Source organism: Triturus cristatus, chromosome 5_1, assembly GCF_964204655.1.
Source record: "Triturus cristatus chromosome 5_1, aTriCri1.1, whole genome shotgun sequence".
NCBI classification, from domain to species: Eukaryota; Metazoa; Chordata; class Amphibia; order Caudata; family Salamandridae; genus Triturus; species Triturus cristatus.
The window spans coordinates 508,577,941-508,605,522 of record NC_140587.1 but is presented as its reverse complement, the minus strand read 5'-3'; the positions used below and the strand labels follow the sequence as shown (position 1 = coordinate 508,605,522).

The 27,582-nt window shown below is 40.1% G+C and overlaps 1 protein-coding gene across 3 annotated transcripts in view; it reads right to left on the bottom strand.

Moving 5' to 3' along the window:
• Positions 1-27,582, bottom strand: part of PAG1 (phosphoprotein membrane anchor with glycosphingolipid microdomains 1) — a 602,401-nt gene that overhangs the window by 62,399 nt on the left and 512,420 nt on the right. For all 3 annotated transcript variants that reach the window (XM_085605365.1, XM_085605366.1, XM_085605367.1), the window contains 2 exons: positions 15,682-15,778; positions 12,162-12,766 (listed from right to left, as the gene is read on the bottom strand). In XM_085605365.1, coding sequence (XP_085461491.1) covers positions 12,162-12,766; positions 15,682-15,778 — 702 coding nt within the window. The remainder of the gene's footprint in view (positions 1-12,161; positions 12,767-15,681; positions 15,779-27,582) is intronic.

Here is a 27,582-nt window from a genome sequence, read left to right as displayed (position 1 = left end):
CCATAGGCGAGACCTATTGCATTTTCAATGCTTGTTATACTGAAGGTGCCTATATTAATCAGCATAGCAGTACAATAAAATACATCTCCATTCACTAACCTGCCTACACACACCAGTAGTGCAAGAGATAAAAGGCTTGATGCCATGTACTGAAGTATAAATTAAACATGCGCCACAAAAAGTCTGATGCAGGAGAAACCGGAGTGTAATTTGGGACAATCATTGGCAAGGCAATAAATCTCGCCTTTTGGATCTATTGGCTTTGACAATGATGTTTGCCAATGCTGTGCAGCACCGACCTAAAGCTAAGCCTTTACATGGATTTTTAGGTCTTGTTTGGGACAGCGCATGTGCTGTAACTTGCAAAGATCTGTTGTTTCTTAAAAATTAAAAACTCTAAAAAGGGGCGTTTAGCCCCCTAATTAGTTGCCCCTGGTTGGCCTCATTGTCACTCTTATTTTCTTCCATTTCATTGGTGAGAGCACATTGACTTAGCTTTGTCTCCATGTGTTTGTTTTATTCCCTGGAGCAAGGAGCAATTACTGATTGATTTCCTGATTAGGGCTTTTCCTGGTTGCTTGCACTCCGGTTGTGGCCCTTTTTTCCGCCTTTTTTGCTTTATCTTTTTTTCCCAAGGCAATTTGAAGCCATCAAAGTTTAAGCTTGTGCTTCCCAGTATTTCTAAGAGCTAATTGCAGATAACTAGCAGTAAGGAAACTCTGTCACATGTGACCAATGTCCGAGACATACATTTTGGACACCTGTAACTTTAATTGAAGAATCTGTAAACCTACTCTCTTCATTTAAGACAGTTGCTATACAGTATGTGTTTTTCTGAATTACCAATTCCTTCTGTGCCACATTTACGTATTTGTGGGTTACCTCTTTTATAATTTAAAGGATACTTTAATTCCTCATCAAACATGCAGCATTTTCAAAATGTGTGTTTCACCCTTACCTCCCTTTACCACCCTTACCTCCCTTTACCACCCCAAACCCTAACATCAACGTTACCTCACTTTCACTCTACCCACCCCTAAACCTCCCTTTACCGCCACCCACACTGAACCCTAAAACCACCATTACCTCTCTTTAACTCTACCCACCACCAAACCCTAAAATCACCCTTACCTTCTTTACCTCTACCCTCCCAGAACCCTAAAATCACAATTACCTTCCGTTAACTCTACCCACTTCAAACTGTAAAATCACTCTTACTCCCTTTTACCTCTATCCATCCTGAACCAAAACAAAATCACACTTACCACCCTTTACCTTCACCCACGGATCCTAAAATCATCCTTACCTCCCTTTACTGCTACCCAGTCTTGAATCCTGAAATCACTCTTACCTCCCTTTACCTCCACCCACCAAAACCCTAAAGTCACCCTTACCTCCCTTTAGCTGGACCTATCCTCGAATCCTAAAATCACACTTTAGTCCCTTTACCTATCCCCGAACCCTAAAATCACACTTACTTCTTTGCTTCTGCCCATCCCCAAACCATATATTCACCATTATCTCCCTTTACCTCTATACATCCCAAAACAAAATTCAACCTTAACTCCCTTTTCCTCGACCCAATCCCTAAAATCTCCCTTACATCTACCCACCCCTCAAACCATAAATCTTCATTACCTTCTGTTACATCTACCCACCTCCAAATCCTTTATTCACCCTTACCCACCCTGAACGCTAAAATAACACCTACCTCCCTTTACCTCTACCCACCATAAACCCTTAAGTCACCCTTACCTCCCTTTACCTCTATCCATCATTAAACTCTTAAATCACTCGTACCTTCCTTTACCTCTAGCCACCAAGCCCTAAAATAACCATTAAGTCCCTTTACTTCTAGCCACTTGAATCCTATAATCACCCTTACCTCTCTTTACCTCTACCCACCTATAAACCCTAAAATCACCATTACCACCCTTTAACTCTACCCATCCCTGAATCCTAAACTAACTGTTCCCTCCCTTTACCTATACCCACCCCTAATCCCTAAACTTACCCTTACCTCCATTTACCTCAAACATCCCTAAACCCTAAAATCACTAAATAAAATAAAGAGTATGTTATTTAAAAAAAATACTTACCTGCACTGTACGGTGTGGTAAAGGTGCACATACTTACCTGTGTGGTACTTACCTGTGTGGTTAAGACTGTGTGGTAAAGGTCTGTGTGGTAATGGATGTTTCCCCTCAGGCAGGACACATTCCCACACCCACTTAAAACACTCGCCTGCCTTCACCCTAAAGTCCCTGAATGTTTTGGGGGCACTGTCGGTCAATTTATGCCCTTCACTATGTTTGGTGGGCATAATAACCTCTAACAGTTTGCCCTCTCCCTACCCCCTCAAAGCCCTATACTTTAGGGCTTGCCAGAGACAGCACATGCGCTGTCGCTCGCAAGACCTGCAGTGGGTTTAGAGCCCACCCATTGCATATCATCGGTTGGTTTCACTACCACCGTCCTCCCTCCACATCCCACATTTGTTGATTGCTCTGCACCCCACCCTCCTGAGTTGCTGCTTTTCAGGTCTGCCCCACCCCTGTTGATACTTACCCCCTTCTGTCTAGCCAGAAACAAAAGCTCCCAAAATTCAAGCCAATGGGTTTCAAGATGCTACAAAATTGCCTACAGCTGTGCACTCCGTGCTCTGCATGGCCTCTTTGGCACTGTCTTCATGCGGGGCAAACACAGCGAACTTCAGCTCAGAGGTAAGCTATTTAAACAAGTGAGTTTTTTCCTTGAATGACTTTTATGTATTTGTGAGTTTCAGAAATCGCAGCTTTGTCATGATCCTACTCAGTTTTGACAACTTCAGAATATTTCAAGTAGATTGCAGTCCTTGAACCGATTTATGGATGGTGATTTACCTTTTTATTTTTTATTATTGCTTATATTATGTTTTGTCCAGCAATCTCAGTCTTTGGCTTACATCTCCTGCCACCATTAGAAAGACCTTGATGCATAAATGTGTATTTTAATTTCTTGTTGCTTTATGTTTGCTGACAAGGTGTTTGTTTTAATACAAGAGTCCATTAGCAGAGGTGTATATTCTATAGATGGTTTATTTATGCTTAGTTACAAGGTAAGTAGGTAGAAGATAACAGATAGGCCCACCAGGAGATGCCTCCCTGCTGCTCAGCCTGCACACTCCAACTGACACTCAGCACAGCACCAAGCACCCATGCATTCACCAAACATTCAGCATTCCACTCATCACCAAGTACTCCAGCACTCATCCTGGCTTAGCAGTAGGGAAGGTGTTGCTAAGGAAAAGGAATGACAACATTGAAGTCACAACATACTCCCTTTCCTTAGGGAAACTATAAACAGAAATAATGCAAAAAACCGAAAACATGCATTTAACCCAAAAATAATAAAAGAGTAGATAAAGATACATTGCTAAATCATTAAATACATTAAATTCACAAATAATTGAAATAACATTCCCAATACATAAACGCATTAAAATCACGAAAAGAATTATAGAATATCCCTAAAACAAGCAATAATTCCTTAAGCAATCAATACTTTCTAAAGCAATAAACACATTAAAGTCTCACCCATCCCCTTTCCTTAGGGAACATACAGATTCAAGCATACCGTGGAGTCGCATACAACACACACTATACCTCTCATTCAACAAGAATCCAAGGCAACACACTTGATGAATACACAAACCTGCAACACAGCACTCACAACCCTACAACTCTGTAGTAGGGTACTCACAACCCTACAACTCTGCACTAGGGTACTCACCACCTTACAACTCTGTACTAGGGTACTCACCACCCTACAACTCTGTACTAGGGTACTCACATCCCTACAACGCTGCACAAGGGTACACACCACCCTACAACTCTGTACTAAGGTACTCACCACCATACAACTGTATTTGGTCACAACCATGCCGATGCCAGAGGATGACTCTGCACTCTTACACACTGCCAGACACAGGCTAAAACAACAGGAAACCACTCAAACATGAGAGGAAATAATTCATGACATAAAGAAACCCCACTCAACATGCACTACCCGCATACAGCTCATCAGCATATCAACAACGTCAGCACCAGACCAGCATTCAATTCTACTCAGCATGTCAGTAAAATAAGAATGGCATCAAAGCAGAACGGCAACAACACACGTGCAGAAATTCAAATTGCATTCAATTAACCTACTTAAACCCAAATCACGTAAGGCACCAACACAAAGGTAGTAACACACTCGGCATGAAAAGTAACTCCAAGTCTTCTTCAGCATTATTGCGTGCAAGAACATAGCATGTTACCACCGATAGAGAATTCGAAGTAGTCCTTGGGGAATCATCCACACCACTGGCTTCCATTTCATAAACTCCAGTTCATATAGGGGCCTCCCCGACACACGCTTCATACGGCTCAACAGGCTGGGCGAGCGAAGAGGACAGAGGACTGAGCGATGCCGGGGAGACAGCGGGCTGAGCGAAGCCGCGTGAAGCACAATCTTGCTCTGGCTAGAAACACAGATGGCGGCACACAGGGGTGAGAGGTGTAAGGTGGCTCCAGGCTTGTATGTGCTCCAAACCTTTCAGAGCTGAATAGCGTACTTTAATGTCAACACCGCAGGTCCTCTCGCGGCACCTTCACGCGAGACCTTAGCAAAAGTCCAAGATGCACGAACTGCTCACAATAAACATCTTGCGGTTCATTTACATGGCTCACCATCATAACGGTAATACAGTAACGCAACTTGGCATGTTTCCTCAAAGCTCAACTCACCAACACGATCAATCCCTCTGGTAAAACAGTTCACTCGATTATAGCTGGTGTCGCAGCCGGCTCACAATCTTAGCAATAAACTCAGTTGAAATTTCTAAAATAATCGCTGCTAAATGCATGCAGCTGGCACACTCAAGTTCAAAAAAAGAAAGTGGATCAGAACTCAGCGACTCCTTGTGCCTTGTAACAAACAGGTGTACAACGTTAAGAGAGCTTGTTGGTATCAGTACATAAACTTAATTGATGTCAATAAGGTCAAACGCCCCAGGTTGTCCAGATGATGTGGGACACTGGTGGGGCTGACCAGGGCCACCAGTGTCCCACATGATCTGGATAATTTCAGGTTCCTTAGTTCCAGTCTCTTTGTTTCGGTTTCTTTATTAGGATCCTTACATTACATAGTCCACAACATGGACGTTCTGTGTTCAAATCATCGCAAAAATGTTGAAATACAAGGTCCATTAGCTGAGGTGTATAATCTGTAGATAATTTACTTAAGCTTAGTTACAAAGTAACTTCCAGGTAAGTAGGTAGATTATAACAGATAGCCCCAGCAGGACAAGCCTCCATGCTGCTCAACCTGTACACTCAAACTCACACTCACCACGTCACCGGGCATCCATGCAGAGAATAATCCTATACTAAGAAAACAAATCAATGCCCATCATGGTCAGCGCTGTCTGCGTCACAGAGCTTTTTTTTCTAACTTTGAGTCATGCTGCACAGTTTCGCTGCTGTACAACATAGCCAGGGGCGTAGCTTGGTCAATGAGGATGGGGGGTGTGAGCTTACATTTTCCAACAATTACACTGGCATATCATGTTAATTATTATTTGAGAAGCAGCGCAGGAGGGGAACTTAAGGCCTAGTGGAAAGGGAAAAGAGTGCGGATTGTGAGGGGGAACTTAAAAAACAGTATTTTGTAAAATAACCATGTTATAAGTCCTTCAAAACAGAGACGAGAGTGTGTGTGTGTTTTGTTTGCCGGAGTATCTAAAAATGCCAGGTGAAATCCAACAGAAACCTTACCATTCCAGACTGAAAGCTCCTGTACCCAACTATTTATTAAAAAATGCATTTATTAGAGGGGTTTAACACCACAAACACCGCCCCTGAAGATACGCCCTTGAACATAGCTAAAAGACATTGACAAAGCCAATACCTGTTACGTAAATGAGACCCATCGGCTTTGCCAATGACAGGGGTTTTTTTTGTTGCAAAGGCGTTCTTAAACTCATTGCAGTGATAGAAGTATGATGTAAGTGATTGCTTTAAATGTTTGTTGGGGTGCTTTTGGCTGGAGAGGTTAGAATGTTATTGGCAAAGCTATAAAAGGGTTTTCCAGCTTGCCTTAGGGAGGGGGAGTGGGTCTTCTAAATTGGACGACCTCAGTTTATAGCTAAAGTATGCCCCTGGCACAAATGTGCTGAACACAGCCACTCCGAAAAAGAGATAAACAGCGGGAGGGAATCCTTTGGTTTCCATGTGCTCCTTGAGAGCAGGCAGGGGGCAAAGTCACATTCAGCTGCCAAATGGAAAATACAGCTGTTATTTACAGTCTGGGATAGGGACAAGAATCAACAGTGGAGAGTATTTTCGTAGTCATTGAAGAAACAATTGGGAAGTTTATCCAGATGTGGCGGTTTTTACTGCAAGCCTTTTGTAGACCTTGTTAACAAGCAGGACACTTTTAAATAAGCATTATGGCTTCTATGCAATTTAGAAATTGTTTACTGTAGCGAAACTCAATGGTGCTGGAAATCTTTTCGGAATGGGGGGTGCTGCCATCAATGTAACATCAGTGAACTCCTAGAGATCCTGAAAAAGCCAGCAAAGAACAAATGTCTCAAATGAGCCACACCCATTTAGCTGGAGTGCAGCAGGTGTGGAAGTATGTTGTTTGTGTTTAGGAGCACACTGTCACAAATATATTACTAAAGCACTGTTCTAGCACATTGTCATTTACAGACCGCACAATTTGCACAGACACACAGACCAACTAATAAAACTATAGGGCACACAGACAATGATGTGCGAAAATTGGGTTTCAGCGAACATTTGTCATTTGTTCATCACCAAGTATCTTGATTTCGTTTGATCCTATTAAAATCTTTAATTGCATTACGCTTTAGAATTAGGATTTCACACCAGCATGACTGTCACAAAGTTCACTTTACACAATATTCACACCTTGCAGTAAGAGAAAGAAAAGCAATCACCAGTCTCTGAGTTAAAAGAATAAGCAGCGGTTTATCAGAAGACTGGGCTAACATTTGACATCTGCCTTTGAAAGCACAGAAAATATGAAAAGATAAAAACAAAATATAAAGTCCTATGTATTGCTCATTCACCGTCTGAACTCTGGCATAATTATTTTGGGGGTACTGATGCATCCTGGACACCCTTATTTCCAGTGCCTATGGGGAAGCTGTGGCAAAGTAAAAATATCTCAATAACAATTCTGAATAGCTGCTTACCTGTGATTAGCAGGCCCGGCCATAAACATGTATATCCAGATATTAAATAGGTATGCGTGACGGTGGTTAAAACGAGAAACGTTGGAAGAAATAAAAGTGGTATGACTAATAAAAGTAATGAACATGGGCGTCAATTCACCAAAATGCCAAGAGTAGCGGAAGTGACATCTCACAATCTTTGACCTCAATGACATCACAGGAAGTGTCGTCATATGACCTCTAACCATGAATATTTGCAGGAAGTTATGTCACATGACCTTAAACCTGATGACATCACCATAACTGACATTGCTAAACTTCTATAATTTTATTATTAATATAACACAACACTGATAAATGTCTATTTTAGATAACACCTATCATTTAATTAAGGTGCTAACATGTTATGACAAGGGAGCATTAATAATTTATTTTTCCCTTACATGAAAATGTATGTGTTTGTTAGTAGAGGAGGATGCAGTGCTATAATACACAGACCAATGCGAGGGTACCTTAATTATTTATACCATAAACTGTCATGATTTAATTGTTCCTGTAGTGTGTTCATTACTGAGAAATGTATTAATAAATCACACAAAATTAAGATTTAAAAAACAATAGCAGTTATTCTCACCAGAATTTAGATTTATATTGATCATGGCCTACTTACAAAGAGATATTCTTTTTAAAACGTAAGTTCTCCAGTGAATTTATCTCACTTATGCCTGCCAGGAATTCACAAGGGATTCCTAGCAGACGTAGGCCTTCTTATGGGTGTGGCGATTTTCACCATAGGTGCAGATTTCTCCGCAGGGGTGTTTCAAGGCAAGTTTGTGCAAGTCACAAACTAGTATATTTATGGACATTCACAATCTCCAACCATTGCCCTCTCCAGTGTGGATAGGGTCATATGTTTACTTCAGCCAAGTGAGGACGTGAACATCTTCCCACATATAGAAGTCGTAAAACAACACCGAAAAGTGCATTTGTAGGGGAAGCCATTCACCCTGTGTGGAGTTCTGCCACGAAGACCATTGTAGAGGTGGAATGGATTCCAAACTTCAAAACCATGTGCTTTCCCTTGTAACTTGCAAGGAAACTTGCTCCAAGTGCAGCTCTTCAAGCTGATCCTAGCCAGTGTTCCGGAATTCCAAAATGTAGTAAAACTATACTCGGACATAGATTTAAGAATAAGAAGGCAGTTGTACTACTATTTTTTTAATCAAACCCCGGACGTTGAATATGAACAATGCTATTGACATAAATTATTGCTTATTGTAAGTACATTTTGATTTATGGTCACTTTTTAAGCCAGTGTCACTCATGACATATACAGCAGAGAAGATTAGGCTCAAACTTCAACATGGCAATAGGTTATTTAAAAAGGTCTGGTTTTGCATTTTTGTAAATGTAATTACGATTGTTCTCTACTGAACCTATGTATGTTATGGTAAATAAATGATCCCGGCTCCCAGCAGCTGCTGCAGAAAGTAAACAGTGCTCATCACTTTACATTCTGCTCTTGGTATTGCTTCTGCAGCCCAAAGGTTGCACAGGCAGTCCCTGGGATGGCCAAGGACAAGCCACCCCTCATGACATTCATGATAATATAACACTGGGACATGGTGTCAGCGCCATGAGGTAAAGGCGGAGGTGGATATTCATGTCCAGTTCTCAGAGTTCAGTTGCACAGGGCTCTACTCCAAGCTGGAGAATTTTTGATGGACATGTGCATACTTGTAATTTCCCAGTATAACGTTACTTTTACACGTCAAAGAAGAAAAGTTAAACAAATGCAGCACAAGGGCAGACAACATGATAAACGCGACAGCGGGGAATGGCTCTTATATGACTACAATGTATATATTTTATTTGTGTGCGCTCTAACAATAAAATTAATTGCTATAATTCATAAAAGTAATTTTGCAGAGAGAGACGTTTGCCGTGTGGCCTGGCATGCCAGCAGAGGTGCATATTGGTGTCCATGTCTCTGAGTTCAAGCCCATGTGCTCTACTGAAACCTGAAGCGTTCTTATTAATGCATGTGTGCATATTCTAATTTCTCAGTATAACATTAATTTTATTACTGGGAGAATTTCCTTTAAATGCAAACATGCAGGTAAATAAAGTTCTAACATTGTAGTTATTTGAACGCAATTCCCCCCAAAAACCCTATAGTAGCACATGGCTAGTGGAAGGACACTGTCCACAGACAGGAAGCTGTACTGGGTCTTTGCTCCATGCCCTGGACCAAAAGATGAAGATAAAGTAAAACCGGGAGGAGCTGACCAATGAGAAGCAAGGAAATGAGAGTGACGTTGAAGCCAACCAATGGTAAGTATTGGGCTGACTCTAAGCCCTTTTTTAAAAACAATGCTCTTAAGAACAAAAGACTTACAAGCGACAGTGCATCTCAGGTGAGAACTAAAAACTAAAAAATTGAAGCTAGGCATAGTCTGTTTAAGCGGTGATTGACAATAGTTTCAACACATACTGGAGTAACAGTCACAAAAACCTGAATGGCAGACACTTTTCAGATACTAGATATATATTACACACTTTCATTAAGGAATATGGAGTTTGCCAGTGAGGTGGAGCAGTTCAAAAGGTGTACAATCACAAAGAGTACTAATTAGGAGATCTTTGAGCCCCATTATTTTGGGTCTCAGGTGATTTCAGTTATTACTGTAACAAAATATATGATAGAAACCACTATTTAACAGGGCATTCCCCAACGTAACAATGTAAAGAAAGATATAATTCAGACTAAATTAATATTTAATATCCACTCAGACTATCCAAAGTCACTTCTTTTCTCGTTATTTTCAATAACGTGTACAAGCTGATCCAAATAAGAGGACAACTATGGTAAACGATACCATATAATAAAAATATTTTGAAAAAACTTTGATGTGTTCATGGTTTTTAATACATCAGTTGTTCACAACTAATACACTCTGAGTGTTTGATAATAGTGAAAAACTGACATTAAACAACCGACTCTGAATAAAAAATTTAGTCATATCGCGCCTCAATTACTTGGCCTATAGCATCGAATTAGGGTTTCCACCTTTCCAAGAGAAATATACAGGCCATTTGTTGTTGTAAGAGTCTGTAAAGGGCCGGAGTTGATACTAGGTAGGACTTTGAACAAAATCATATGTATTCATTTGCAGCATGACTTTTCTGCCTTTGTTTACTTTAATTATTAGTCAGGGATCGTTAACTCAGCTGTAGAACACATTTGAAAGTGCTTTCAATTTACATTTGCTGTTTAAAGTAATTACAGATAAGGCCTAAAAATAGTCGTATTCTTCTTCGACGAAGGAAGGATGAGTAATCTCAAATCATATCCGCGAGGAATTCTAAACATGATGATGCCTAAACCATGCATGCCTAAACAATGTGGTATTAAGCACGACCGCATCTCTATCACGCATGCCTTTACAACAAATTGATTGTGAAAGAGATATGCATGGTAAATTGTACACGCTAGCCCCGCCTTGTGCCCTAAGACTTGATACCTCAGCCCTGCAATCCACCCCACCTCAGCCCTTAAAACTACCGACTCCTCAAACTGAGCCCTGGCACTCGGCCCCTGCCCAAAAAACTACCCTGACCCCAGCCCCCCGCCTAAACCCTAAAACTGACCCCCCCAACCCTGAAAAATACCACTCCCCCAACCTGAGCACTAAAACCCAGTCCCAGCCTTTCAAACTACCCAAAGCCCCCCGCCCGAGCCCTAAAATCCTGCTCCCTGCCAAAAAACAATCCCAACCTCTCCTGCCCTGAGCCCAAAAAACTACCCCAAACCTGGCCCTAGTCCGCTCAACAGGCTGGTCCCCGAACTTCCCCTCCTGATCCTCCCTGTTCCTCATCTGCACATCTAGACTACTGACAGCCTTAACCACGCATAAGTGGTTAAGGCAGATACGTGGTTAAGGCAAGCGTTCAGCTTGCACGGAAACGCCCTGCGTGGCTCAGCCTGTGTTGTGAAGGCTGCTTTCTGCTAAAAATACTGGCTTCTGGTGAGTTTGCTTATTTTTGTACTGGGCAGGGCATTAAAATACTGGTGGTGCTGGTAGAAAACCGTCCAGGTTGCAACCAGACATGGAATGCTTCTACTTTGTCACAACAGCTTCAGGAGAACCTCTATTTGTTTTAGAGGCGATTTCTTAGGATGTTTCACAAATCATCAGAATTTGGTGAGTGTCTTTCTTTTACGTTAGATTACTTTTCAATGCATATTAATTAGTTAGGTCTTCCTACAGGTGATGACTTATTCCAGATATGCTAAATAACACCTTGCATTTTTATATACCACTTGATTCCACAGTTTTGTAATTATGAAGTGTTGTATGTAAAACGTGTTACTAAAACCATACATGCAATCCCTCCCGATTCAGGCAGGAGACTACCCATTTCAAGGCTTGTCTCCCGCCTCCCGATTCCTACTTGCAAAAACCCGATCACTCGGCGGGCTTCAGACAGCAGGGACTGGTCTTGTGTGACTCAGAGTATACACAGTCAGTAACCTGCTTCTGCAGGCCAGTGCACCACATTTTTGACACGCACTCTCTGCCTGCCATAGCGCTTTCTCCGTGGTCCTGACAGGTAAGGAAAAGAATATTTGCATTTCTCATATCCGATCCTGCAGCAGCACACCTGCAAGTCCCGTACATGCCAATTGACCCTATGCAGGCTGCAATAGAAGTCAATAGGAGAAATACATTCTCCCGATTCTTTTTTAAGAATCTCCCACTTTCTTCTTCCAAAGTGTTGGCATTTATGTTAAAACACACATTCCAAACTCATTTTGTCGACGAAGGAAGGATGAGTAATCTCAAATCATATCCACGAGGAATGCTAAACATGATGATTGACATAAAACTCCCACATGAAATGCAAGACATATCTTAAGTAGAGTGCTCACCTTGCTGGGTCGGCTGGCCCCTTCACATTCCTCTTCTACTTCCGGGTTCTGCTCCGTATCCTTTGCATGCACATTCTCATTTTCGTCAAGGAGTTTTTCAGGAACCGGAGGGGGTGCTTCATCTTCTTTGTCCAGAGAATAGAAGTAAGTGCTCTCTGCGCTCACACACTGTTGACTCTTCCTATTGCGATCAACCGAGGCATACTCCGCAGACTCAGACCTACAGTCAGGACTAGGGTCGTTGCTCTGAAAATCATTTGTTAAGATGATAACATCTAACTTCTTGCTTGCCTCTGCTCTAGCAGTGATGTTGCATTCCTTTATTTCATTCACAGTTTCATAAAGGCAGTCTTCGAGAATATTGTCTTGGGAAATACTGTCTTTTAGCACTTCGTATGGTCCTTCTGTCCCAAGACACACATCCGTATTTACAGGAAGTATGGGTTCCACCATGTTGGGGCTCGGTGGGATGCTTGGTAGCTCTCTGCTCTGGGGATGCTTTGTCGACTTCCCCATAGTGTCCTGTGGGTCACATAAGTCAGGGCAGGAGGTTTGTACTTCCTCATAAGGCTCAATACAGGCAGTTGTACTATCTTCTGAAATTACTGCAAAATAAATGATACATAATTTATGTTTTAGTAGGTTGCATAAGAATGCTACTGTTTTTTGTTGCTTGTTTACCTTTTACTACAGTCTTATAACAGTTGAGCAAGCATCGAGAAGGAACGCGCAAGACAAATAAATACCACTATTTACTTTCCAGTTCTCTTTTAAAACACACAAATAGTTGTATAATGATAGCTGTGATATTTGGCAAAGTTAACGTTACCCAATGTCCATTTTTAAATGCTGCTTGTATTCAATGTATGCACCCAGTCCATCCATTACTTAGTGTGTGGACAATCAGTGAAGCCAAGATTAAAAATAGTTTAGACACCTGATGTTCATCTCATCAATTGCTGAGAAGCCATGAAACAAGAATTTGCACTTTTTCATTTCATATGTAGGTTCCTTGTACTAAGATGTCTTCTCTGGGAGGAAACTAACCCAGAGAAAACATTGTTGATGACAACAAAATGGAGAATCTCTTGAGAAAAATATTCTTTTTCGTGAAAAGGGATTTCATTTAAAAAATATCGATGACCAGGGATCAAATTGCAGGTCCTGTATGCTAAAGAAATGTTGTGAAATATTCTCTGGTCACTTTTTGAGGCAATTCAGTTGTACCCTAATGTAGAGGTATCAGGATAATGCATTAGTCCCTTTCTGCTAAACTCCTGCCTCTTCCCACCTCCAGCTGCCCGAACTTGAGGTGGGCATGAGACAGTTTTTTCTGAAGCCGAGAGTGTAGTGTCCCTCCCTCCCTCACAAGCGGCACATCCTTCCAGCATGGGGCAGTGGACCATGATAGCTTGGGAGCCAGTGAAGAACCCCTTGAAAGAACAGCTAGGATCCTTCCTGTGGTTCATTGAGTCACAGTGTATAATAGGATTTTCCAATCGACAAAGGAAATACGTGAATTTCTTTTTGAAATTACTTGACAGATTCCTGTCAAAAGGTACGCTTTTTCTGCAAGTTGAGCTCTCTATTGATTAAGAGTCCTTTAAGATTAGGAAGCAACGTAAATCTCGGCAAAGAACATCTCCAATACCTAATGAGTGTCCTTCCCATCTTAGTTGCATAATTAAGTTTACCCCTCTCACTGGCTGGATAACAGTACAACATGTATAACTCTTGATCGAATTGAGATCTTTAAATCAGTTTTGAGATAGGTACCAAATAGTAAATTTCGTGTTCAGCCGAATAGTTAGCCAAGAATTTGGCGTAAAGGAAAGACAGTAGTTTAAAAAAAAAAAAGTTTGAAACTAAAAAAACAGGACTTCTGAAAGACACTATTTTGTTCTTGGATTCCTCCTATTTTCGTATGCACCCGAAAGCTAGAAAATGTTATCAGAAAAAAAGATGAATTTATCGTTTCTTAAATTAACGTTTTTCAACTTGTGTTGTCTTACACATGTATCATAATTTCTTCTGAAGCACTAATTGTATTTTTGTTCATCAGTATTTCTGCAATTTGAAAAAACACGTGGTAATTTCAACATAATAGCATCCCTATGCAGCAGCGGGAACATTTCTGTAGCTGTAAGGTACAACAGGTATAGATTGGCAGTTGTTAACTGTCTGAGCTACCACATCCTCTTTCAGTGTCTAAATCCCACCAAGCACCATCCCCTGTTTTATAAAAAAAAAGTCTCCCGATCCCTCCCGTACCGTACTCATTGGTTATGTCCCAGTAAGCCCTGCACCGTCATACTCCCTGCTGTGCCTGTGTCTTATACTTCATCTTTCAGTCCCAGAATACCCCTCCCTTATTGATGGAACATCCTCAGACTGGGTATAACCTATTGCGCGGGTAGCAGGTAGATTTCGAAAACTTGTCTGCTATCACAGCAGCAACGTCTTTTTTTCTGGGCCAACGTTTGCCCCCACCAGGTTAAAATGTATATAACTTATTGTAAGTGTAAAAAATTACCAAAAAACAGTATTTCTCACTCTTCTGTTCAGTAAATCTGCAGATGTTGTTGTAGTTTATATATCAATATATATTTACATATACATATGATTTAATTTGAGCGCATATGCAAAAAAGTTATCGTAACACGTGTAACAGAAGATTAGCACAATAAATAACTATTAACCAACTCCAGAGTCAGGGGCGGCTCCACCATTAGGGTGGAGGAGCGTCGCCCCACTGATTTCTTGCAGTGCGAAAAGCAGAAACATAAAATGGTATTTTAAATACCAATTTATGTTTCTGCTTCTCACGCTGCGAGAAAGCAGAACGATTGCCTGGTTGGGGGTGGGTGCATAGGAGAGGAGTGACTTGCCCAATGCTGTGGGCCCTGACAGTTTGGTCGCCCTGGACTAGTCATGCGCACTCTGCATTTTCTCTATGTAGGCTGCAGAGAAAATGGCCTCCCTACAGGCACCGGCTGGGCACCGTCCGTAACAATCACAATGCTGCTATTGCAGTGTTGTGACTTAGGGGAGGGAGGATGCCTGCTTCCTGAAGCAACAGAAAAACGGGGGACCCGTCCAGGAGCGGAGGCAGCGCGGGAGCCGGTGAGGTAAGTTTTTTTTTTTAATCCCCCCGCTCCCCGCATGACCCTCCACCCGTGAGTCACGTGAGCCGCAACTTTCAAGAGTACTCAATTTAGTAACATGAAAGCTCTAGCAAGCAGGGAGACTGATTCATGAGAGTTTACAACACTACGATGAGGATAAAATGTGGATTTGTTCTGAACACCAGTTTGAATGCCCTACCTTGAATCTCGTGGATTTTCATTACTGATGTAATTGGAAACAAAATGTTGTCTTTAAGTAAGTAAGGATGAAACTTCAGGCAGGTAAGTTAACTGGCAAAAACGTACAGGAGTTTAGGGAAGTTTATCATATGAAAATTCCAAGATTTAATAAATACACCAGCATCTGCAATTAAATGGCAAAATCCACTACTTACCGTCACCATTACTAATACCACCATTCTGGTAGGTGCTGGGAGGAGGATCAGTTGCCAAACTTGTGACAGAATGGCTAAACGTCTCTTTTTCAGAAGGCTGGAAAACAAAATCAATGTAAATTAATTAACAGCACATAACTATGTCAATATAAGTCTAGGTCTACAAACAAACTACTATAAGCCTGTCAAGTTACCCCAAGATGGCATGCCGTTTGTGCAATTATTTATATGTTCTTTATCTTTTAATGCATAGAATTAGTCTGTTAATGCCCAATCATAAAGTCTTAAACATTGTAGAATGGTGGCTGACCACTGACATGCCCATCCATTTCTTCTACACAGGTACCTTCTGCTAGCTCTATACACATCCTCTTTAGATATAAGTCTGCATACGTAGTACAAGTTTACCTGCTATTATTCTAAAGTTTCCTTTAATTCATTTATAGATGTACTCTGTGTCTGAAAAACGTCTTTTAGTTAGCTATTTCAAGTATTCAGTGCCCATGTTTGTGAAAAAATGCTTCAAGATGGCTGCCACATAGACCAACACATTAAAATCGTGCCAACTATATCAGTCAAAGTCAACCCCTCATTTTCATTACCTTAGGTGTAACTAGAAAGTACAATGAAAGTGAAGCAGAGGGGACAAACGTAACACTTCCACTCCCCACCCATGAATATAGAGTTTATATGGCACACCAAGATGAAACCACTCTGGAACAGAAGTGATTCTAAGATCTCTCCCCTGAGAAATATGCATGCCCTTTGACTATGTATGGGACCACGGAGAAAAGGCCTGCATGCATTGGCAACTTAAGTTAATATGTAAATAATATGCATCCTAGAACTTTGTGTTGAATATTTTATAAACAAAAGATTCATGTGAACTCTCAGACTCATGTGACACTCAGTCAATTCATGTGGGGAAGGATTTATGTGGTGGCAACTTGTAAGATTTTACGGGATAGCTGTGAGAATGGGCTTTGGAGAAATGTCTTTATATTCGCTCCAACTCTTGGCAACCAGTTAGATTTCTCACATGCTGAGGCATCCAGGTGACATGTGTTTAAACATTTGGCCAATTATCGATGGGATGTTCTCTTCATGCCGTCTGCTTTGGTTGATGAGTGCAGCACGTACATTGAGTACAAATGGACAGTTTGAAGCTGAAGTGCCATTACCTTTTTATTAGTGATTATTTGAAAGTGTTTTCTGTTTTTTATGAATGTGTGTTCTTATTGACCCAAGTCAAAGCATGGGTTTAAAAGTGCAAGGTAAACTTTAAATCATATTAATTAGCAAAACAGTGTTACAGGTTACTGTGATTTACGTCATCAGCCATATTGTGTTATTATTAAAGGTAACTTTGTGAGGGAAGTGACAAGTGAAGACTTTCAAATCAAAGGGTCTTATTGTCAAAGCCATTTTCATTTCTAAATTCTACTTGGAGCACACATGGCTAAAAGAAATGCACAAAATAAGACCAGCACACTAAATTTAATGTATTCATGCATCACTACAATTGTGCACTACTATGTATGTGTAAATCATATTCTAGGGGTGGAGAGTGGGCACTATAGGGCAGCCATACACTGCCAATTTTGAGAACACCCACATGCACCAGTTAGCAGTAAATTACAAACATTTTACGAATCAGTCCTATCCTGTAAATGGCTGTCGAGTTACTCCAGTTAAAAGCAAGAATAAGTCATAGTTAGGGTAGGGTGGATTGGTGAAGAAGACGTTTCATTGGGAAATACATTTCCCCATTAGATGAATAAAAATGTGGGCACAAATGTGATGTCATTTACCTATGCACAACTCTCACATCCAAAAAGCCATTTACATAGTTGTATTTTATAATTTACAGAACCCTGCGACAGCAGAAGTTTTCGTGCAGTCCTCAGATATTTCTTTATCTGCAGGCATGTTGTAGGAGAAGATTTAGAAAGAATCCGGCCAAATGTTTTTGAGACAGACTGCTGATGTTTTAGGACAAGCATTTGGAATCACACGAGAACATCGAGAAGGAAATAAAGTGCACACTGCACGTCCTCAAAGAAGTTAACACATCCAACCACAATAAGCATGAAGCACCAGAAGAGAAACCCAAAAAACATTGTATTCTGTATTAAATACATTAGGTTGAAAGACAAGATACAGTACTTCTGGATAAGAAAGCGTCACCCACGTAATGTGGCATGCTTCATCAACCCCACCCTGGTAAAATGGTACTACCTGGATGGACTCAACCTCACGAGAATGAGGGAGTTCTTGATAAATTATAATTCCTGGAAAATTGCAGGATGCAGCTAAAATACCTTGGGGAACCCTGTAGGATATCCCTCGATTATTAGGTACCCTAGGTATGGTTAAAAGAAAAGAGGGGATGTTTCGCGGTACTATGACCATCACATCTATGTTCCTGCCAAGGGGGATGCTTTTGGGCACTGTGATCCTCACATCTATCTTCCTGCCAATATCTTTCTGCCCATGAACTAGCCTGACATAAGGTTTTGTGCATTCATTAAGGCTAATAAAGCTAGAGATAAAAACAATCCCTCCTAAACAAGTATAGCACCTCTGCATGCAGGTGAAATGAGGACTTACTACCTTAGTTCCATGGAGGTGACAGCCTAGGGAATAGACATCATAATGAGTATTGTAGACAAAATTGACACACTTAATTGACAGTGATCTAAAATCAGTACATTTGGTCCATAGAGTGGCACTGCAAAACAAAACACACTACACACATCAAACTGTGGTGCTATGGAGACAAAAACTCCTGCAGACAAAAACACATGCATTCAATCATGCATCCTGACTCACCCACCCTAGGCAAATGCTTTATAACATGGTCAGATGCCAGGGGATGGCTCCTGTAGCCACATGCTTTTAGCATAGCACTATTATTAATTAGTAACATTTCCAATTGAGAATCAGCTTGGGGCAAAAGATTGTTTTCAATAGTGATAGGTTGGCATAATTGCCAAGATTTATTATAAATTGCTTCATTAGTAAATGTAGGGTCATTGAGTCTGTAATACTATACAGGAGTGTCTGCAGTGATTCAAATCATACCTATTAAGATATCCAAGTATATTTTAAAACCTCATAGAAACAAGTAAGTATACCCCATACTCACATCAGCAAAACAGAGTACTGCTCAGGACACTTACTTTGTTAAGGATGGTGTCCATCTTTGTACCTACATCAGTCTCTCCGGTCTGCCGAATACTAGGCACAGACCGTGGGAGACGCTGTTAATGGTGATGGTGGCATCATATTGAGGCATGGATATGCCTGTGTTTTCCACCAATGCGGCTATGGATCTATTGGATGCCGTCGCTTAGAATGACAGCGGGATCATGGGAGTTTTCTTGATCGCGCCCAACTGGAGCGTGTTTCTTTAATTTAAAGTACACTATTGATTATTTTACATATGAAGTGGAGGAATTCAATTGGCTGTCAAGACATAGAACCAAGAAGGGCTCATGGGAGCTGTAGTTCTGTTCCGAAAGAAAAATCAGTATTATTTTCAACGTGCATTAGATTTAATTTGTCTTACGAAGAAAGAAAGGGAAAAATTACAGTCAAATCTCTTTTATTTATGGTTATTATTATATGCACCCAAGCCCACATTTTTTTTTGTGTGTGTCCCCACCAAATGAAGGAAGTGTTGTTGGCTCCCCCCATAAGCAGTGTGCGCATAATTTTCCAAACCAGTATAACCCGTGGCGAAAGCTGGATTATACAATATCTCACACCTCACTAAAGGGAGGAATGGCAGTTAAAATGCCCACATGAAATTCATGAGAGAAAAGGATAACAAAGAGACTTCCAGTGGGACTCCCAAAGATAGTTACTCAAAACACAATTCTGATCAGGTGACCCCATGGGATATCCTCATTCAGGCTCTTCTTGTCAGTCCACAATCTGTAAATCCAGCGTTGTTCTTATCGTAACAGTAGTGAGGTCACAACCAGGGGTCGTGACTGTAGTTTTCAATAATGTACCATTCAATGTTGTTTGTTGAATGGTTTTTGTTAAGGAAATGTTCTGTGAATTTTGTGTTATCCTTCTTACATCTAGTGGTGTTACGATGTTCAATAATCTAATCCTTACTTTACGGGTCGTCATCCCGATGTTTAAGACAGTAAAGGAACATTTAATGAGATAATAACATTGATGGAGTTACAATTGGTGAACCCTTTCAATTGCTCAGCTTTTTTGTGAATGGACACACTGCAATTTCCACATGGGAAATGGCCAATAATGGGGGTTTTATTTCATAATGTTGATGGTGTTGTTATCCTATCTTGTTTCGTTGGGCGTGTGTGCACCAATATGTGGTGCAGATTTCTAGCTGTTCGAAAAGAGAACAAAGGTTTCTCCAATGCCAAAGTGACTGACTTCAGTATTCTCCAGGGTTTGACTGTTTTTTTTTAATTTAAGTGAACTCTGGCTGAAACTTGTTATGCAGATTAATTTCTCTGTGTTCCTTTTGACCTAAGGAGTAAGTAAGTGTTCCCTGTTATTGTTAGCTGCCCGTTTCTTAGCTTTTTTAATGATTGAAGGGAGAATTTCTCTTGGAGCGCGAGGGTGGAAACTATCAAAACATAATAGGCAATTCCTATCGGCTACCTTGTAAAAAAAATCAGTTTTCAATATTGCATTTTCTGGGTAAATATTATGCATTTTGTTAACCAATGATCTTAGGAAGAAATCGCAAAATTGAGTTTGGGGTACTAATGCTGAATTGATACCCGAAATTATTAGGCATCCTGGAGGGGGGAATTTGTTCTTCTGGACCTTGGGGAGTATGTAGAAGTATGGAACCCTAGGTTGTCTGTTAATCAAAAAACATGCTTCCTGATTTATAATCCAGAGGCTTACAAGGAAGGTGATCTCTTCCATAATCTCCGATTTGAGATTGCTACAAAGACATTTATAATTGCGTTCATCATTTAAGAGGCGAAGGCATTCAAAATGATACATTTACTGTGGAAGAATAACCATGCTCCACCCTTGTCTTCTGGTTTGAGGACGATAGACGGATCATTAGACAGTCTCTGTAATGCGTCTCTCTCTCTTCTCCTTGATATTCTGAAATGTGTTTTGCCCCTAAAAGTATCTAGTCCTTGATTGGCTGCTTTTTCAAATGCCAGCTCCTCAGGGGGCATTTCATGTGTTGCTGGTGTGAAGGTGGATTTATAATGTAAGCCTGTGTTCTTGTAAGGTGTATCTTCCATGTCATTCACCTCTGGTTTGCTGAAAAATACTCTTAGTCTGATTTCTCTTTAAAAATCTTCCATTTCCATCTTAAGTTTAAACAAGTCATCATTTTGTGTTGAACACAAAAAAGACTTGAGGTGTCTATGCTTTGTATGCAGGTGCACTTTCTTTATATACTTAGATTAGAATTTTACTTTGTGCTTGCTCATATATTTCATACATTACTTGTAATAGAATGTTTGGGCCAAGTATTGGAACTGCTCTGTGTTCAGTTGGAGCGACCATCCTGAGCCCTCTACATCTGTATATCTGTATATCCTGTTTATCCCAATAAACCTGCTGAAAGACAGACCTTCTGTGATTGATTAATCTACTCTAGGAGTACACTTCAAATTTGGCGACAAGCTTGGGATGACATGAGAGGACAATTTTTTTTTTTTAAACAAAAATCTCCATCCTGTGTTCCTGCTTTCACAAGGTACTGTAACTGCTCAGTATTCATTCAATATTTCTGAGGGCTCAAGGATCTGTTTCCTGTTATGCTGTTTATTGAAAATCCAGAGCTTTGACTCATTTTACGTTTCCTATTGTGTGTTTTATATGTTTTTCAAGACTAATTTTAGACTTTGAAACATATATTTCTTCTGTTTTTCAACGGATTGGATTCTTGTGGCATTTTGCTTTCATATGTGCGTGTTTTGTTGATTGCCCCGATGTCGAGTCCGTGCAAGTGCCCGTGTTTGGTTTTGAAATCGACACGCGCTGTTATTCGCGCCTGACCGAGCATTCAACCCCTTGCACTACACATTGCCAGCTGCATGTGTCTCTGCGCGTGGATTACAACGTTAAGGAAAGCGAGCCACAGATTAAAGATAAACACATTCAACAGCATTGAGGTTTTACCGCGTGCAGTCAAGCGTGAAGGAGAACCTTTTCAAAGTACAATTATACACTGTTTACAGCATGTGTGCTTTAGTGCGTTCAATCAAGCGTTAAACACGGCCATTTCATTTTGGAAGTAAACACCATTTGCCAGTCAAGTATTAAACAAAACGACGTTATACTTGAAATTAAACAAGCATCTGACACTTATTCATCTAATCTGATTGAAGTGAAACTAGCGCTTGCTAAACTGAGATCGTCTCGAGGGAAACTAAACTGACTCATGTAGTAATCTTACCTTGATCTTCTTCACTTCACAACCACTTCGTCTGGATTCTATTTTTGGAAACAACCATAGACTCGCTCCACTCGTCCAAAAAGGAACTGTTCTGCAACAAGAACCTCCTCATTTTTGTTTCAAGTTGATCATTTCATCACAGCGCCACCTATGTACTTATTTGGATCTGCATGCCATTTCACTATAATGTTTTTTTCTTCTTCAGCGATTAACACGCTATTTTCATGTGTTGATGAAATTGTTTTTTTTTTCTACCTCAACAACAGCGATCAACACGCTTCTAACACTATTTTGTTAATGTTCATTTCCAATGATCTTTAATTAACATTTTCTTTTCAGGAACTTGTGCTTAAATCTAAAATCACTTTGCTGTTGTGTTCTCCATTTCATTTTTTTTTCTTCTCTTGGTTTTCTTTTTACATTATGCAGTCTGTTACTCCTTCTTTATTTTTATAAGATCCCGGAGAACCTCCATTGAAATGGCGTCTTTGGTTCAGATCATTTGAAGCATATCTTGGTGCCATTGATGGTTTAAAGTTTAAACCAGAAAGGAAACGTAGCCTTTTATAATACTATTGAGGTGTTGAAGGGCAAAATGTTTTTGACCACTTACCTGTTTATCTGGGTCAAGATTTAGGTGATCTTGATGAATTCCAACTTGCTGTAAAAAAATTGCCTATTTATTTTGAGGGAAAAGTTAATTTAGTGCTTCATCGTCACAAATTCTTTACTCATATTCTAGGCCCTAATGAATCTATTGACACCTATATTACAGCACTAAAGGTTTTAGCTAGCTATTGTGACTTTGATCATTTCACTTCACAATTAATAAGGGATCAACTGGTATCCAGATGTTATTCAAAGAAAATTCAACAGAGACTTCTATCCTGCAGAAATCCTTCATTAGAGGAAGCTGTTGATATAGCGAAAAGTATTGAAACTTCTCAGAATGATTAAAACATTCTAGAAATTCAACCGTCACCTTCAACTTCTCTTGGTAGTGTTTCAACAAAGTCTCCACATACAACTGACAATACAACAAACAAACCCAGAGGTGTTTTTTCCAATTTCAGATGTTTTAGAGGTACATCTCTTGGTCGGGGTAAAATACAATGTTTCAGATGTGGTTCGAATTCTCACGTATCAAGTTTTAGGAATTGTCCAGCCATAGCACAAGAGTGCTGGAAATGCAAAAAAAGGTCACTTTGGCAATATTTGTAGAGGAGGTAAACGTCATCCTGTAAGATATGTTCAAGACTCTGATGTTGACATTGAGCAAATACCCATAGAAAACAAACTTGAAGAATTAATGTTAGCTGTAGATTGTATTGATATTAACAATGTACATTCTGACAATACTATTTCAGACCCCTTGGTTCAGATTTTCATTGACAATGTCAACATACGCCTACTTATTGATTCTGGTGCAAGAATTACCATCATTTCTATTGACAAGTACAAACAAAACTGGGCACATAAAGTGTTATTACCCTCTGATGTTATTACTACAGCATTTGAAGGTAGCAAGATTGATTTAGCTGGGTATTTTTGTGGCAATATCACTTTTGAAACAAAGACCATTCATGGTAAGATTTACGTAGCATACAAAGGCATTAAAGTACTAGGCTGGTGGCATCAAGCTGAGTTTGGGATGATTATCAAACCTGGCCACAAGCATCCTGTCTCTCTCACTAGCTCTGTATCTGACCATACGTCTTGGAAAGAAAAATTTGAAGATGTATTCTCTGACAAAATTGGATTGCTAAAAAATGTTTCCCACACTATTAAAATTAAAGAAGGTGTACAACCAATCAAACATTAACTACGCAATGTACCTCATAGTATTAGGAATGAACTATCTGCAATGTTAAATAATATGCAGAACAATGGCATCATTGAGAAGGTAGATGCCACACTTTGGCTTTCTCCCATCGTTTTGTCCAAAAAAAAAAAAATGCCGAATTGAGTTTATGCATTGACTTGCGCTCCATCAATAACGCAATTTGGGTGGAAAGCTTTCCCTTACCCCGCATGGAAGACCTTATCACTGCAGTTGGACAATCTAAGTGGTTCTCAAAGCTGGATTTACGATCTGCATACCATCAGGTGGAACTGGAAGAATCTTCTAGGCACCTTACAGCTTTTGTTACACCTGATGGTACATTCCAGTTCCGCAGGATGCCATTTGGTTTAGCATCAGCTGCGTCTGTATTTCAAAGAGTGATGAGCAACATGCTTAAGGACATTCTAATGTAGTTGTATTCCAAGATGATATTTTGGTGCACACTGGTTCAAAGGAAGAACACAATATCGTACTTGAACAAGTACTCACCACACTACAACACAACCATGTCACTGTTAGAGAAGACAAATGTATTTTCATCGTAAATGAGATTGAGTATTTAGGACATGTCCTTTCTAAAGATGGTGTCAAACCTAAGCCAAGCATTGTGGATGGCATTGTCAATGCACCTCACCCAATTGACAAAGACCAACTTCATTTGTTCATTGGGCTTTGCAAATTTTATTCAAAATTCATTAAGAACTTCGTTAGCCTCACTGAATGTTTCAGAAGTCTGCTAAAGAAAAATTCAGATTTCATTTGGACAGCTACTTGTCAAGACCATTTTCAACGCATCAAGGAGAGTATTCTTTCTGCTCCCGCCCTTCAAGCATACATGGAAGGTAGAGATGCATTTATTACAGTTGACGCAAGCACTTATGGCATGGGTGCTGTGTTATCACAAATGGCAGGCAACAATGAACTTACAATTGGTTTTGCTTCAAGACGCATGAAAGATGTCGAACTAAGAGATTCAGTTATTGAAAAAGAAATGCTTGCTTGTGTTTGGCAAATTGAAAAATTTAGACCTTATCTGTGGGGGAGAAAATTATGTCTGAGGACTGATCACAAGTCATTAGTTGATATCCTATCTGGCAACAAGATTAAAAAATCCACTGCTAGGTTAGCCTGGTTAGCCACCAAGTTATTAGAATTCAATTTCTCTGTACAATACATAGCTGGAGGGAAGAACATCAAGGCTGACTTTTTGTCCAGCATTCCTGTTCATGAGGTTAAGTCTAATAAATCTGATGAAGACATTGATGAATGTATCATTGCAAGTATTGATAATACTGTAATTTGCCCTGACATGGATGAATGGTGCAAAGCATTAGAGAATGATTTACCACTTAAACAGGTCATGGATTTTGTGGTAAAAGTTTGGCCTAAGGAAAGGTCCGTTGATCCTGAATTACAACCATTTTGTAAAAATTGCAAATGAATTATCTCTTGAAGGCAAACTCTTAGTTAGAGAAGGCAAATTGATTCCCCCCTTTTGCTTTCGGCAAAGAATTCTAGAAACCGCACATTCAGGTCATTTAGGTATGACTGCCACCAAACGCAGAATACGCAATGATTTTTGGTGGCCTTCTGTTGAATGAGACGTGGAACTACTGGTTAGTAATTGTACACAATGTTCATATAGCGACAAATATTTGGTCATGAATTCTCCTTCTCCCAAACCTTCAATTTCTCCCAACAAAGTATGGCAAAAAGTTGCTGTGGATTTTCTAGGACCATTTCATGTACTCCCTAATTGTATTAAATATTTTATAGTTCTAATTGATCATTTATCCAGGTGAGTGGAGGTCAGGGGTGTTTCTGAACCAAACACCAAATCTGTCATTAGATTTCTTCAAGATGTTTTTAGCAGAGAAGGCACCCCTGAGGAGCTACTCACAGACAATGGGGTTCAATCTACCTCGCAACTTATGCAAGATTTTTTAACAAAAATGGGCATTAAACATTTACGCACACCATTGTATTTTTCTCAAAGAAACGGAAATGTTGAAAGATTCAACAGGGTTCTAGTTGCTGTAAAAGCAAAAGTAGATTGAGAGTCTGCCATCAGGGATATGGTATGGGCATATAGGACCACTCCTCATTCAGTTTCAGGTTGTGTTCTCTTTGAATTAATGAGAGGAAGGAAAGTGGTTTCTACTCTCAATCCCTTTTGGAAATTGAATTGCTTGGATAATGATTGTAACGTGACAAAAAAATCTCTCATTGCCAAAAGCCGTGGTGATGAGGCCAGTGTTCGTAGATATGAAAAACTCAGTATGCCTGTTTCCAAGAAAGAAGTCAAATTTGCTGTTGGAGATCTGGTCCGTGTTAAGGATCCATTGATGCTGCAAAAAGGTAAATCAAAATTCAGGGACCCTGCATACATAGTCACAATTAAAGGTAATGCTGCCAAGTTAAACAATGGTCAGTGGTGGAACTTTGGTCGTTTGGCCAGAACCGAAGTTGCTTGTGATCCAGTTGTTAATAAAAGTCAAAGTTTTCCTGCTGTCAGAAGGAGTTCAAGATTTAAGAGAACTCCTGGTAGATATATTCAGTAAGCTCTCATTTATTGTTTATATCAGTGCTTTACTCTCTTTTATTAAAAAGAGGGAGATATGTGCTGTCTATGCTTTGTATGTAGGTGCACTTTCTTTATATACTTAGGCTAGAATGTTACTTTGTGCTTGCTCATTTATTCCATGCATTACTTGTAATAGAATGTTTGAGCCAGGTATTGGAACTGCCATTCACAAAGGTATGAGAGGCAATACGTTTAAATGTTTCACAGTATGTATATAAGGTACAGTTAATTAGAGAGTCCACGCTGAAGCTTGTGTTCTTAGCTGATCTTTTAATCTTGAATTGTTTCAAAGTTCAGTACAGCCAATGCGTTTCGCACAAACATGGGTTTCTTCAGGGCTGTTTAAAATCATACAGTCAGTAAGTCCATCAATTTTGTGAAAATCATCTTAATCATGTTAGTGAGGTGAAAAGAAAGGAAAGCTACGTGCTTGCGTTGAGTAATTGATGATAGTGTCATAGACACACAGAAGTTTCTTTGTGAGCTAATTAGGGACCTATTCAGAAATAGGGGTGTGTTGGATAATGTAATGAAGTAAGGGAGGTGAGCGAAAGACAAGTACCAGTGAGAGTGCCCAAAGAGCCAAGGAGGGCAACCATTTAATTAGTGGGAGAGAGAAGTTATACAAAGCGGTGATAGAAATGAGGATCCCCAGAATTGTAGAGGAGAATAAATAAGATACAATGCTTACCAAGTTATGGAAGCCAACGAAGCGCTTTTGAGAAATAAAGGTGTAAATGTAGAGTCTTGAATATAGGGTCTAAGAAAGTGAAAAAGCATAGCATAAGCGTATGTTAGAGGTGGATTGTAGGTGGAAGATGAATGAGCAATGGTTCCAGGAAGTGTAGGGCCACTGACCTTGCAGAGAAATGCTCTGGTAGTCCTGGGCAATAGAAGACACTGTGTAATGTCTCCAGTTGAGTTGATTCCTGTCGGGATAATCTAGAAAATAAAGGGCACTATTTATGAGGAAACGCCAAAGGCGGTAGTGTGAAACAACAAGAATTTGGCCAGAAAAACAAGATGTAAGCAAAGTGTTCTCGATAAGCTGTGGTA